The sequence below is a fragment of the Betta splendens genome, chromosome 3, assembly GCF_900634795.4.
Source record: "Betta splendens chromosome 3, fBetSpl5.4, whole genome shotgun sequence".
Classification (NCBI taxonomy): domain Eukaryota; kingdom Metazoa; phylum Chordata; class Actinopteri; order Anabantiformes; family Osphronemidae; genus Betta; species Betta splendens.
The window spans coordinates 18,997,449-19,012,728 of record NC_040883.2 but is presented as its reverse complement, the minus strand read 5'-3'; the positions used below and the strand labels follow the sequence as shown (position 1 = coordinate 19,012,728).

Below are 15,280 nucleotides of genomic sequence, written 5' to 3'. Positions count from 1 at the left end.
TCATCTTCAAATCACCTCAGAGTTATTAAATGCATTTCTAACACTAATTAATCACTTGACCCATCAAAGATGTGTGGAATTAACATGTGGTGAGATAATTCCTCTGCCAAGAATCCAGAAACAAGTGAGGGGAAATAGTAAAGAGAGCCACAGCAGACATGAGCTGCTGTTTATGGTAAACTCACTCATGGTTCTGGGCTAAAGAGCAGCTACTGTGCATGCCACTGCGCTCGAATAACTCCAGGCCCACGGACCAGGTTGTGCCCGAGGGCTGAAGAATGAAACAGCGAGTTTGGGGGGAAAAACACGCTCCCTGTTTTTAAAGTCAGTGCCACTGAGTCACTCGTTTCTGCTGCATGGAAAAAGCTGCCGCAAACGTCTCGCTTGCAGCAGATATTGCTTTAAATAGGCTCATTTTCAAATTGAAGGTTTCCTGAACTGTGCTGTATAGGAGACCAACCAGTGCAAAAGAACATGTAAATATTTGAGAACAAAACAGACGTTCACTTTGTACTAGAACAGTGTTTTTGTGGGATGACTTAATTTCCTGGACTGTTGGGTCTCACTGTCAGATTTATGAGCTGTCCCTGGTGAAGCCGGTGGACGGCTGTCTGGCTTATTTCACCGTGGTTCTCCTCCTTTCTTCTTTTCTTTCTGTCTGTCTCTGTTTTTTGTACCTAATATCCATATTAGAGATTTATCTCCTCTGTAATTGTTCACACAGGGATCGAGCACAAGTATTTGGACACTTCTTGGAAATCTTTGAGAAACTGAGCTATTTATTTAGAGAATTATCTAGTGTGTCTAGTGTCCGCACCATCAGGTGAAATTAAAACATTTGTTGCATTTAGATTTGGAAAAGAAGCTATAAATCATATGAAACGTCACGAGTTGTGCAAGGTGCATTGCATATAAACAAGTGCACTTCCAAGGAGTAGATTCAGAGGCTAAATCATGTTTGTACTGTACAGCAACAATAAAAAATACAATACAAATGTCAGTGGAGATATTGGTCATTTTAAAAGAGAACCGATACCATTCATGTCTGTACAGTAAATAAGAACAGCTAATTAGCAAAGTTGAAAACATTTAATTGGGCATTTTGTATAAATGCACTCACATAAGAGTCCTCGAGAATTTACAAAACCCCCTAAAAATGTGTGCCAAACTTTAATGAAGATGCTTGAGAAGGGCAGTGAGGGCCAGATGACCACAGCTGGATGGAATGTTTGGAGGGTTGGAAGTCTGTGAAGGAACATTTAGGTGAGGAGAAAAGTTGAGTGGATGTGTTCAAGGTTCATTTTCAGTAAGCACCAATGGGACCATGGTTCTGTCTGACACACCCGTCCTGGCTCCTCTCCTGCCGCTGTCCTCTGGTTCCTAGTAAACGTACTGTACGAGCATCTGTGCATAGTTGTGCAGTTACAACATGAAGAGAGGAATCCAGAGCACACTCCGGTTCCTGACGAACACATTAATGCTGAAGTTGATCGTCCAAACGGCTACAGGGGCAGAATATGAACTAGTTGTGCAATGTAATGTGAGGTTGTCAGCAGTCTCAGTGGCCAGCGTCATCGCTGGAGTCTGACTCAGTCTGATTTTTGTGCACAGGATGTGAAGTGCATCTGCTCCTCTGCAGATGACAAAGGCTGGAGGTCAGCAGAAGCAGGCAGACAAACGCTGACAAAGCATTTCTCAGAGATTCCACAACACAACACTACACTAGGTTACCTTGGAAACCAAGCTGGGTGGGGTCGGTGGGTGGGTGGCAGAGAGGGGTTTGACTTGACAAGGAATAATATTTAGTGACACAGAGGTGTGTGCAAAGGGTCTCTGTTATAATTCTATCATGTGTATGTGTATGTGTATAAACACAAGTCTAACTGGAACCCAATCCAAATAATCTGGTCTGGGCCACAAGTCCCCGCTTGCTGCTTCCAAACAACAGGCTTTTGGAGAGTAAGTTGCTGCCCTCCAGTAAAAGCTAATCATCTCTCGATTATCATGAGTTAAGGACAAGCTCTCCGTAATCAAGCGGTGATCAGTAGCTACTGAATCAGAGGAGTGTTGAGCCTTGTCCATGTTCCTGTTCTATTAAGAGACTGATTTCTACTTCCAGATCAGATGCCAGATCAGTATTACAGTATGTTGCTTGGTCCATCTCCCACTCTGTGATGGACATATCAGTGATGATTTACTAAAAACTGTGAGAGTGAGATCATCTCCGTGCATATAGTCATGTGCCGACATGAGGTGAAAACATTAAAATGCGATGCGTGTTTCCACAGTGTTCACATGAGAACCTCCAGAGACTCACTACATTAAGCACAAAGGCTGTGATTTAGGTGGAAACTGTGAGCTGCTGGTCACTCAGCCAAAAGTCAGCCTGGTCAATTAGAAAAGGAGGAGCTGTCCTTCTTCTCTGCAGTTCATTTCCCAGATTTTCCCCGTGGTTTTAAGGAGGCAAATGGGCGAAAACAAGTCTGCATCTTGTTTACTCTCTGGAATGAAAAAATAGCCACTTGTTGGTGTTGCAAAATGGGTTTCGCAGACATGCACAGAATTTGGGAGCCATGTGAAAGTTTGTGCCTTTTCCTGCTGTCACACAAACCAAGACTCATTGTGTTTCTGCTGTTCATCACATTGTATCAGTTTAAAGCTGAGGAGTTAATCTTTTCCTAAGGGACAGCTAGCACCTCCTGCTCCCCGTTAGCGGCCTCCTCACCTCCCGCTCAGCAGGGTGCCCTCACGCGCTCCTTGGGGGGGGGGCAGATGAGTGTGTGTGTGTGTGTGTGTGTGTGTGTGTGTGTGTGTGTGTGTGTGTGTGTGTGTGTGTGTGTGTGTGTGTGTGTGTGTGTGTGTGTGTGCGACAGGCCCACGCGGGTCATGGACGGCGCTTGTGGCTGTGAGGTGAAATGTATGCAGACGCACCAGTAAAAGCCGTTTGTGCCTGAAACGCTGCGTTTGTACCTGCACTTTTTGTTAAACCCCAGCCAGTGAAGAATGTCCCTCCTCCTCCGCCTTGTGTTTTTCTCATTGTCTGAGCCTTTTCCTCTCGCTCTGCCAAACAGTACTCGTAAGACCTGAGCACTCCCAGACTAGTAACCCTTTGAAGAAACTCACCAATATTCTGCACAGCCAGTGATGGGAAATATCATTAACTGTGTACCTTTCTCCAAGCATCATCATTACTCACTCATTCCCGTCTAGACGACGTGGACGTGCCAGCTCACCTGGGCCTGCATGGGAGGGGGGGTCACCTGTCTCCCCCCAGGTGAAGTCAGTCCGTGTGGGAACCGTGTGCAGTCCTGTGGTAACCGTAGACAGCGGAACACGATGGCATCAAATGAATGGGAGGAACAACACAGCCTCTGTCGTCTGGTAGTGGAAGAAGCATCATTGGCCAGAGTCAGTGGAAGCGGGACGCATGCGTGCAGACCACCACACCCCCTCCAAACACACACGCATGGTCAGACATCTGCACAAACACGCACAAACAGGAATATACAGACCGCCTCCCTGTCGGCTCTGCTTTCTCCCACTCACGACCGTTCAGAAGGCCCGGTTCTGACACCTCCATGACAAACGCCAACTGTGCCAACATGGCCACAGCGGCGCTCGGGAGGCCTGATTCATAAGATGATGAACCAGGACGGGCTGCGGGTGAGCCGTCGCTGCAGTGGCTGGAGTCTGGGCCACATTTCACAGCGTGGTGCCAGCGGCTAACAGGGCGCATATAATGGACGGTCACGTATTAGAGCTGTAAGTCATCAAGTCTTCAGCAAAGACAGAAAAGTGTCCATGTCACAGCCCTGTCTTCCATCCAGCCTAGCATGAATACAACCAAATTGTCTGTCACAGCCCCACAGTGCTAAAGCTCCATTTAGTGAAGGCTGTTACATCACTTTAGTATCGTCAGAGACCACCCCCCCCACGCTCCCCTCCGCTACCTTGTTTGGTCTCTGTCTGCTCCTCTCTCCATTCGGCTCCCACTGCCTCTCGCTGCAGCTTTTTCTCCAACCGTGCGCCACAGCGCTGTTTTCTGGGGGAAACGCCACAATGTGCCATCGAGGCCGAGCCAAACCCCAGAACCGCAGCTCTCCAGAACCGCAGCGCTCCGGGCCCCCCGCGTTTACCACCTCCGGCCCACTTCCAAAAGCTTTTCCCGGAGTTAGTGTCAGGCTGACGGCTAAATGACTTAAACCTAGTCCATTTGTCCGTTGACCGTGGTTGACAACGCTGCAGGCTGTGACTCACGCATGGCAGTGCAACATGAAAAAGAGCTGTGAGAGACTGACTCACGCTCCTGGCCTGGGCACACTGACAGACCCTATTACTTTATTTCCAGACATAATGTGATTTTCTGCATGGAGCAAACATTGGGAATGAACTGACGGGAGTTAAACCAAATATTTTCCAGTTAAGTAGCTGCTCGGAAACTAAATTATCTGGCAACCGAGAATTTCACTAACTACTCAGTTCTACCAGTAACTGATGCTTCGGGTATGTTCTAAGCTTGAAAGACCAAGACGTTGCAGAAAATCCTAACTCAAAGCTCAAGCTGAACTTTATAAAAGCATCTCGTCTCCAGTTTGACGGATTTGTAATTATTTGTCGGATAACAAACAAACTGTAAGTTGTGGAACAACAGACGCTGCAGCTTGAAGGACTGTTTAACAGATGGTGAAAGCAGCTCTTAGGAAACAAACATGACTTCACCCCAGTGTGTATGTACATGCATGCGTTTTTTTTTTGTTCTTGTCTTTCTCCACTTTTAACCTCTTATAATTACAAGGTTCATCCTCGCCTGGAGGAATCCAACAGATGACATCAGAGCGACCATGAGACGGCTGCTTGTTTAGAGGCGAGCACTTGGAACATCCTCACGTGTTTGTGCATCACATTTTAGCGCCCACATACAGTATATTCATGTAGATGCAGTCCTGTATGTCAGGCTGAACTGTAGTGGGATTAAATATTACTCCAGACACATGTTGAGCATTACTATAAATATAACTATCCATTAAATGTGCCAATCAGGTGGTGACGCCTTTGCTCACTGGTGAGCGTCTAAAAGCTATTGTGATGTTTCTAAGGAAAAGTAAACAAAGCAAGGTCATGTTGCCCAATATTTTAAAAGTGTGTGTGGAAATGCATGAAAACAGGAACTTGAGTTTCTGAACTGTCTTTTTTATATTTAATGTACTGGAACAACTTCTTATTATAAACAAATAGATTTGATTTTAATAGTCAATTCCTAATTTTGCAGTTTTGCTTGATTAAAGTGATGAATGAATGCATGAGTTGCATGTATGACTCATTGTTTAGGCGTTTAGCTCGAAGAAATGAGTTACTTATTATTCTTCGTACTGTGCGTGTGCTCACTTGGCTTTTTTACTTTTAGTTTTTCTACAGTATGGGCAGATGATGTGTTAAAGGGCAAAAGGGTGATTTTTATGCTTTACTGAGTGAATGCAATTTAATATTCATTTTAATCAGAGTCCCCACTTCCCCTGGATCACATCCACATCTGCCTACAGCTATTCTGAGATGATGAGTTTCTTATGTAAGTGTAAATTAGAGGGTCACATAGACTTACTGTAAAATTAAGGCCTGCTTGTTTTCTAATGCTTGCATGTGTGCTTGAGTTTTACTATTGACTGAAGTAACACAGACTCAGACAGTGAGTCCCTGTGGAACGGACCAGTGAAAACAGCACCTGCCCTCTGCGGTTGTGTCCGACGTGACCCTCATGCTTCTGCAAACGCAGCTGGTCTGACTCTACGTCACCGAACCAGACACGCCCACTGGCTTCGTCTCCGCCGGGCCTTTGCTGTGGTGGAAGCGCCGCGGACGATGACGCCATCGTGCCAAGGCCAACAAGTAACAGAGAAGAAGTGGAAATGTCGTCAAGGGCAACAAGTAACATCCCAGCGCCACAGTCCATTACTGTACCACAAGCATGAGGGCAGAGGCTGCAGCAAACACACTGATCTCTCACAGGAGGCAGACCAGCTCATTCACTGTATTTTCCTCCTGTGTCATGATAAAAGCATTAGGAGGTGAATCACCAGTTGGTGCTGGATGGTCTTTTGCGCTGCTCATTTGTTCTAGGGCATGTACGTGGTTTCCAGAGGCTTCTGGTAAATTCTTGTGCTTGTTTTTTCTCTCCTCTCTTACTTCCTCCTTCCATAGACGCATATGGCTAAATTGCATAACATGGCAAGAATTGACTTCACACCATTATAATAAGTGGTAGCTTGCTGCTGCTTTGACCGTGAGCCCGTGGCCTTTCTGTCTGATGTAACGCTCTCTTTCACACATGCCCGAAAACAAACAGCGGCTCGATCAGAGTTTTCTGGTCAGAGAATCAGCAGATTTCCAGAGTTGAGCAAGCAATGAGCTCCTTAATCAGACTTTAGCCATCTCTCATGAATCAACAGTCAATCAAAGTGCTTTTGCTATCTCTTTAAGGATGAATAAGACAATGCAAGTGCAGGTTTTGAACAGCTGTCCACTATATATGAATGTACCAGTTACCAGTTGGTCTGTTGTTACGCTGCTTTACAAAATACAGATCAGAGTAACATTTTGGCCCTTGGAAACACTAGCTCCTTTCTTTTTTGTGTGATTTGTGTTTAACGTTTCATATCAATCACCACCTCACCCCTTTGTCCTATAAACGCCTGTGAACTCAGACCTCTGTCTGAAAGTCTTTGATTTAGAGCTTCATGCTACAGAGTTCACATTCCACATGCTGCAAGTGTCATGCCCCCTCTTACAACAACAGGCACCATTTTTCACGTTGTATATATTACTGCTGGCCAGAACATAGTCCAGGTACAAGCTGCCCTCCAGCCCTGCAGACATGTTTATTTCTTGGCTGACCAGATGTGCTGAGCGAGTGAAAACCTCTGCAGGTTAGGGGCAGTGTAAGTGATGGATCAGGGTGCAGGAAGGGAGTCAGACTCCAGGATGACACGATTCAGCTGCAGATTACATTACACTCAAATGCAAAGTTAAGAGGCTGAGAAGCAAAGTGGACTTTTGTTGAGATAAAGAAAGATATTTAGCTCCAAGGTGAGGTCACAGTCTGATGAAATATATGCTCCTCCAGATGTGCAGTGTACCACAACATCTTAAACAGCTCCATGTTCTAAACTGTAAGAGTTAAATGAGTAGAAATGCAGGACAATCTCACAATGTTCAGCTCATACTGTAAGTAAAAGTTTCAGGAAAGCATAAATGTCTTTCTGAATGAAAAGTGAGGGAGTCGCCTAAATTACTGGGATTCATCATCTGCCTTGTAAATTTAGTGTTGTTACATTTTTATCAGCAGTTTTAATTAATGGCTGTTGAAAGGTTCAGTATTAAGAAAAGGTTCCATTTTCTATTCATCTGTGGGCTCTCGCACTAAAAGGCCTTAACTCTGTCATCTTCTGGCTGCCGGCCGTGGGGCGCGGCGGCGTGTTGTGTTCTTGGCCGCGTCCTCAAGGGAATAATCTGTACTCGTAAGCCACACCAAAACCCACCAGCAGCTATTAAGGTTTTAGAATTTACAGCCCCCATCTCCTTTGAACTCGAACTCAGGGAGTAAATAAGTGCAGCAAAATACGAGAGGAGTTGGTTCTGCAACATCTGTAAGAAACCGACTCATAGGAGAGAAAAGGAGTTTCTGAAAGATAACATTATGTTGTTGTTAATGCCCCATGTGGCCTCTAAGACGCGAACGTACGTTATCGTAGTGAGACATCTAGCATTTCAAACACAATGCATCACGTCTGATTTGGCCTGAGGAGAAATGCTTTGTAACGACACAGAACTTCCAACGGCCTTCAGAACTTTCAAGGAAAGTACTGCTTTATACTGTAAGCGAGCAGTAAAGAATTTATTGTTGTTTGTGCAGTGAGTGAAAATAGTGATTTTCATACATTGTTCAGTTTACAATCACTAAAACATCATTTCTACTTCACACGTGTCTTCACTAGGTGCATTTTGACCTTTTATTCTGTAGTCAATTTGTATGTCTCAACCTTACAGCTAAATGATTTCTGACATAGAACCACTGACACAATAAAAATAAATCCTAGAATTAAAAAATGTTCTACTTGGCTCTTCTGAACAATGACTACTAATTTTATAACCTATATGTGCCACAGGATGATTATTAATTATTTGGTTGTTATAATTAATAATATTTAATTCACCCTTTTACATGGTCCAAGCCACTCGGGAACCCAACCACCCTGCCTGCATGCAGGCAGGGTGGTTGGACTCCCTGGGTGACACCTATGCAGGTTTGAGTGGAAGTGATATAAGCTGACTCTCATTTATCCATGGTGCTCTCTTCTAGGAGCAGGTTTTGCTCTGTTCTCACCATTCGTTTGCATGGATGGACAGCATGCACATACAGTAGAGAGTCTGTCACCCATGCACGAATCCCACACTACACTCTTGATGAATGTTAGTCATTACTTTTTTGGGTTGATTGGGTTGATAAATTGTCATTTGACTGTATTATTTCCCCTCCCTCTATTACAGGCCTTTAGCCAGTTTTGGTCACTGGAGTGTGTTTGATTTGTTTTGTTGATTAAAGGGGAGCAGTGTCGAGTGTGTTGGTTAGCTTTGGAGTGCATTGTGAGAATTGAGAGTTGGATTTGAATTTTCTCCAGCTGGGCAAGGTGAGTGTTTGAATGGTTTTTGTATGATGAGAATGGTGTCATTTTATACAGGAGCACCTCCCACTGTAGGTTTGGTAGCAGCATCCTCTATGGGGCCCTCAGGGATGAAAGTGGGTAGAGCTCTTCAGCCTGGGAGAACCTCCATGTTAGTGGGAACATCGTCAGTTTACTGGTTGTCTTTATTCATTTTACTGGTTTTGTGTGCAGAAGGACCCCCACACTTAAAATAACTACACTAAGGCTAGGTGAGTTACTATAGCTTTATTTGCAGTTCTTTCAGGTATGGAGGAGTGTCCCTGGATCATTTGGGAAGACTCCGTTTTGCTCACTTGTGGCCATTTGCAGCAAAAGCGGTATTGAATGTTGTGTGAAACTGTCTTCTTTAGTTTTAAATGGGTGACCACATTTGATCTCTTGAAGGGTTACTGGCACGTGCCTCCTACCAAAAGGGCAAAAGACATTTCTGTTCTCCTTAACATTTCTGGGTTGTTCTCCTATACAGGATGCCATTTGGTTGAAGAAATGCTCGGTATCTGAATGTGGAAGATGTGTGTGTGTGTGTGTGTGTGTGTGTGTACGCTCTTCTATGCTCAGTCAACAACAGACCTTGTCATGTGTGAGTTTGCCAAGGCTACAGTAACATGTTTAGGGAAAGGTATGCGCCAAGGCAACGTTCAACCAGTGCAGCTAAAATTGTTGCTGTCCTCAACCCACATCCAAAAGGAGCTGATGCGTTTTTGGAAAATGGTACGGTACTCCATCGTTTTTCCACTGTCAATGTAGGGTCAAAAGGTCAGAGTGCTTTGGAGCGTGAACACTTTCCTCAACTCCAGTACTGGCTGCTACACGTTTTCATTGAACATTTAAGATTCAGGTGGGCCGCTTTAATACAGTACAATGAGGGGGCAGATTATCCAGTGAACTAGGAAATTTGACCAACATAAATATAGCTTCTTTCATCTAAGTCCCTGCAGAACCCAAACCAGAGGTTGGTGGAGATATGTGCCAGGGATGGAGAAGGGAATGACCATCTCATGATGCCATGGTCTGTATGGACACCTAAACCAAAATTTGTAGACATGACACCCACCTACTTTTTCCTTGTAGGTGGGTGTCATGACCCTCTCCTTTCGCTCACCCAGGGTTGTTGGGTTGATTTGGTGAAACCGAAGGTTTCAGGGAAAGTGATATAAGCCAGCTCTTATTCATTGGTTGATCTCTCTTCTGGGAATCTCACTTCCAGGTTTTGCCAGGTCAACATACACATACTGAGAACCCCACCCTACACGCTCCATGCATGTTTGTGATTATGTTCTCTGGTTGATTGTTTGAGAATAAACCACATTGGCAGTTGGCATTTGACAGTGTTGTCTTACCTCCTTATGTTACAAGCTTGTGACACTATTGAGTACTAAAGACTATGCACACAGGCATGTTATCACCTCAGATGTCTGGTAGAATAAACTAAACATTTCTGACTAATACATCAACTCAATGAACAAGCCTGTGAGACAGTTGATGATCCTTGGGTTTCCCACAAGCTTGTCTAGGTAATCGGCAACTCCTGCTCCATCCTGTGGTGTATATGGGTGTTACAGTATTTATAGTATTTGTTACACTGGAGATCGTAAACCAAGCAATTCCAAGTAACCAACCCCCTTACTTGTTTCGTCAGCACTGATGTGTAAAGTGTTTCCCCCCCAAAGCTCAGACGTCTCATCATGAAAATGTTTAAACAGCCGAGATGATAGCAACCAATTCAAACCACACAATTCATCATTGTATACATTTATTATATATAAAAAAAACAAGGTACAGTCACACACCCACCACCATCACTGGAACACTACGGTATCCAACATGGCAGCTAGGCATTGAACAATGTTGGATGTCATCAAAACGTCTACGTGCTCCTCCAAGTGTCTCTTAGGATCCTGTAGGAAGAATAGAAAGTCAGAAACAGGAAGAAACCAAAAGACTGGAAATATAAGCTAGAGATATAGGTTACAACATAAAGAACTCAAATCATGTACTGGGGTGTTTGCAAGATCTGATCCTAATCCATTTACCTATACCTTTAACTTAAACAAGCCTGACATAGCAGGTTGACATGTTAAAAAATGTAGTAATTAAGTTAAAATTTACCTGTTTTCCAACATTCTTGATTGCCAGCTGCTCTGGGGTCATTTTGTCCTCCTCTTCAACAGCCTGAGGTTGAAACAAGGCAGCATCTTAGCACTGATTAGGAGCAGCTCTGCCCAGTCTGCATATTTCAATGCACATGAATTTTAGACCATCTAAGATCCAAAAAAATTCCACCAGGGAAATGTAGCATAGGGCTTGAAAGGCACCTAAACTGTGTACCTTATTGTAATTCTTAGCCAGCTCCAGCATTTCTTTGACAATCGTCTCATTGAGCTTGCAGTGCTCACTGTAGTCCTGTAGGGTCAGACCCTCCATCCAGCTCTTCTTATGCAGGTTCAACAACATCTAAATAATTATAACAACATATCTTAATTGCCACTTAAATCCCAAATTGTCTTGTAAAAACCAAGTAATTGAGTGAAAACCATATTGTCAAACCTTTTGCTCCAGCTCATTTTTCCTATAATTAATAGTGATGGAGTAGTAGTGCCTGTTAAGTCCGTGAATCAGAGCCTGAAAACACAAAGATTTGAACCATTACACAATAAAACTCAGATAAAAATGTCAAACTGGTGTGTTGAACACACCACTGACACTTTATGCAATATTATTGCACCTTATGAAACACTTATTTTTTTCACTGAGAGAAAACCAAGTCAACTTTGGAAATTTTAATCACTGCACTACATAAAAAATTACAATAAGGGCTTTTTTAAGTGTAAAATGTGTTACTTGGATTGAGGGTTTGTTCAGATGTCCCAGGTTCGATGTGGTTTGTCTTGGCTCATGACCCAACACCATCATGTTGGCATTGATCAATCTGAAGGCGTCAATAACAACCTGGAGAAGACGGAGACCAACAATGCAGTTCAGGTACTTTAGATTAGAAATAGACAGCTAGAAGCACCAACAATGAGAGCAATGTCTTTACCTTTCCTTTGACACTTTGTATGGGATCGACCACCACTGCAACGGCTCGCTCTGACAGGGCCTCAAAGCTCTGCTGTGTGTTGATGTCCACACCAGACAACCAACAGCCAAAACCAGGGTGACTGTGGTACCACCCCACCACCATCTCAGGTCTGATGAGAAATAAGAAGGAGAAACATTTTAAATAAAATAAACATTTTAAAAGTGCTCCAAATTTTGGTTGGACCAATTGACCAACAAAGTTTCATGGGAAACACTATTTTTGTAATTTAAAGAGAATGAGAATGAAAATCATTCTAACAGAAAATTCTCTCCTAACTCAACCCAGGTTCTGGACAATGTACATGTATCATAGTATAAACAAAACAGATTATCCAGAATATTCTTTACTGTAATTGCATGACAATAACTTGCAAAGCATGTATACAACAAAACTGAATATGACCTAATAGGGATTGTTCCTGCAGATATAAGTACCTGCCAGTCTGCTTCAGCATGTCCAACATTTTAGCCTGGAACACTGGGTCCACGGCTTCCACACTCACACCCTTTGAGATAAAACAAAAATGAATACAAAAACAACACGAATGATAAAACTTTTCTAAAGAAAATACTTTAAACTAATAAAATTTCATTTTTGAACTAAGGGAATCTAGTTTGGGATTTGCTAAAGTCTGTCTTGTAACCCACGCCTGTCCATGCATCCTAAAATGGAGGGCCAGCACCACCAAGGGTGCACAGTCTTCTCTTAGAGAGAATACATACCGTTCCTGATTGAGGCATGGCAAACACGTCAATCACTCGCACCGTGTAATCATCAACAAATTCTCCCAACATCAGTCCCATGACTTCCATTGGTACACCAGCACGGCCATGCTTCAACATCTAATGAAGCACAAACACATTAGGAAAAAAACATTTGTGATATAACAACGCAATGACTACTTTGAGATCAAACATTTTGTACAGATCATGTCTATACAAATTATTACCTTGAGCAGGGCCAGGGACGAGATATACACCTGTTCTGCTGTGTCCACAGCAGGTGCATCTGTTGGTGGGCCCTGAGGAATCAGATCAGATTTTATTTGTCAGGCAAGCATAGGTTTCAAAAATAAGCAAAAGATGAGATTACAGTATTTAAAGTCAATTTCCTCCAATAATGTGTGAGTTATATTATAATATGTTGTTTGTTACTCATGGACATTTCTTTGTATTACCTGGCCAAGCCCTGGCATCCCCCCTCCAAGCCTGAGCAGCCGGTCCATATCAGAATCTGTTAAACAGTCACAAAACATTATTTAGATGACAACACAACCCTGATTTATAGTGCCTATAGTGTATGTGAGTATGTGATCATAACTATGAGAGAGATACATTTGGGAAAAGAAATACACACGACAAAATCATGATGGAAGTTTTACTGACAATGTGGTTTAGCTAGTAATAGAATGACGGCATTATAATTCAACATTAATGTAAATGTACTTTATTCAAACTGTATCATTATTAATAATACGTGTTAAATAGCCGCTCGTGTTAGGTAAACAGTGCTAGCGTTAGCGTAGAGTTAGCTGACTCGTGCTAACTTAGCCTCTACCGTCACGAACAAGAAAGACAAAAAAATGTCAGTGTTTCGCCCACGCTGCACTTCATAAGAGCTACTGTGAGCGTTGATGCTCTAAATCTACTCACCCGCTGTTAAATGCTTCTGATGTTAAGAGCAGTATGTTTTTACTGTTTGTAGTCGAGTCAGACGAACTAGATGCAATGAATCAGCCAGAATTCTTCTTTTTTTAACAAACTTCCGTCGCATTGGTGACGTCTATTGCTGTCGACCAACTGCAACTGCGTTACCAGAACACTAGAAAGCGCTACAGTCATTGTTACAGCTGCTCATACTGGCGATCCACATTAAGAGTTCATTCATTCTTAGTTGATTAGTTTACTGCAGTTGACTGAAAAAAACAGTTATTTGTACTGTCTTGTAGATAAAATATCTAAAATATATAAAACTAAAACTATTGTTTTTTTCATTATGATCACTGTTAACCAGTTGTTTGCTTACAGGAGTTAGGCAGTGCAGTGATAATAGAGAGACTATCTTCAATAAAATTCGTTTTCAAGAAACAGGATAGGGGACGACAAAAGTGCAATATGCTTTGTGACTTTAATAAAAAGTAGATTCATATTAGGAATAACTGTTGTTATATATAAACAAATATATATGTATAACATACTTAAAATATTTTAATGGAATGCAGGTGTTTTCTACATGTAATTTATTCCATATTAGATTTTGATACCTATCTCTCTAGTCACATTAAAATTTAATTTGCCCATTACTGTTATCTTGATAGATTTCTCATGTTTTAGCACACAGACACCTTATTTTTTCCTCAAAGAGCCACAAACTCAGAGCCAAACTGCATTGTCACTGGCCTTGTGAAAAAGCTTCTCTGTTTGGTCTCGTGTTTGAGCCAGACATTTGTCGGCTTGTTCTGCAGAACAACTTGTTCACTCTCAGCCGGCGCTATTACAGTCAGGCAGGGCAGCTGTCGTGGTGAGCTCATCTGAAGAGAAATTTAAAATTTCCCACGCCTGCTCTACGGTGAATGTGGAAGGAGTAGAAAAGCGTACACACTCTTTCCACACCCACATGACCTCCTGTAACAGCTTCATCGGTCTTCACCAGGATGTGCAGGATGTGCTGGACTAAACTGTATTAGCCTTTGAATTAACCTACATTATAGAAGATACATTATCAATCCTGTCCCATTGTTTCTCTTAAGTCATTGCTAATACAGCTGAAGTCCCTTCCATTCAATTCAATTACATACACACTACATAGTTATCTCAAGGCACTTTCCACGGTGAGGTTTAAAGGACCTTGCACATCTACACCCAACAAATCCCACATACAGCAAGCCTTTAATTGTAATTATTGCAATTTGACAGCAAGCGTGGAGAGGAAATGGTCAGGAATGATTCACACATTCACTGCCAGAGGATCCTGTGCATGCAATAGATCAGAGTTAAGACACTACAGGAAACAGACGTCAATATTTTGCTTCAAAGTGGGCAGAGCAGACTATTGCTGAATCATTATCGCTGACTCAGCTGTTTCACTGAATTCTTCTCTGCTCTGCGTCTGATTGGTTGACAGCTTCTTCGCTAGAAACCTAATTGTTTTGTCTCTCTGGAGACAGAGGAACCACACACACACACACACACACACACACACACACACACACACACACACACACACACACACACACACACACACACACACACACACACATTTTTTGTGAAATATGATTTAATTACATACTGACCCTCAATTACGGTATTTCAGAAAATGCTGAATGAAAGTTTTTGAACAATTACTGTTACAAATGGTCTCGATACAAACAGAAAGTGAGCTCTACAAAAACCAGTGCAGCTGATCTTTTAGGAAGGAATGATTGGACTTTTCAGGCACCATCAGAAGTAGCTTGTAACACAACACCAGCATGAAACCTTAA

At 42.7% G+C, this 15,280-nt stretch overlaps 1 protein-coding gene across 1 annotated transcript; it reads right to left on the bottom strand.

Moving 5' to 3' along the window:
* Nucleotides 1-10,453: 10,453 nt before the first annotated feature.
* On the bottom strand, nt 10,454-13,604 carry psmd14 (proteasome 26S subunit, non-ATPase 14). The gene is made up of 11 exons (XM_029145398.3): nt 13,452-13,604; nt 12,977-13,032; nt 12,749-12,820; nt 12,522-12,641; nt 12,234-12,304; nt 11,758-11,908; nt 11,559-11,666; nt 11,265-11,339; nt 11,046-11,171; nt 10,827-10,889; nt 10,454-10,615 (listed from the first exon to the last, which is right to left on the bottom strand). The coding sequence occupies exons 2-11, from the start codon at nt 13,022-13,024 to the stop codon at nt 10,517-10,519; spliced, it is 933 nt and encodes a 310-aa protein (XP_029001231.1). The 5' UTR covers nt 13,025-13,032; nt 13,452-13,604; the 3' UTR covers nt 10,454-10,516.
* Nucleotides 13,605-15,280: the final 1,676 nt, after the last annotated feature.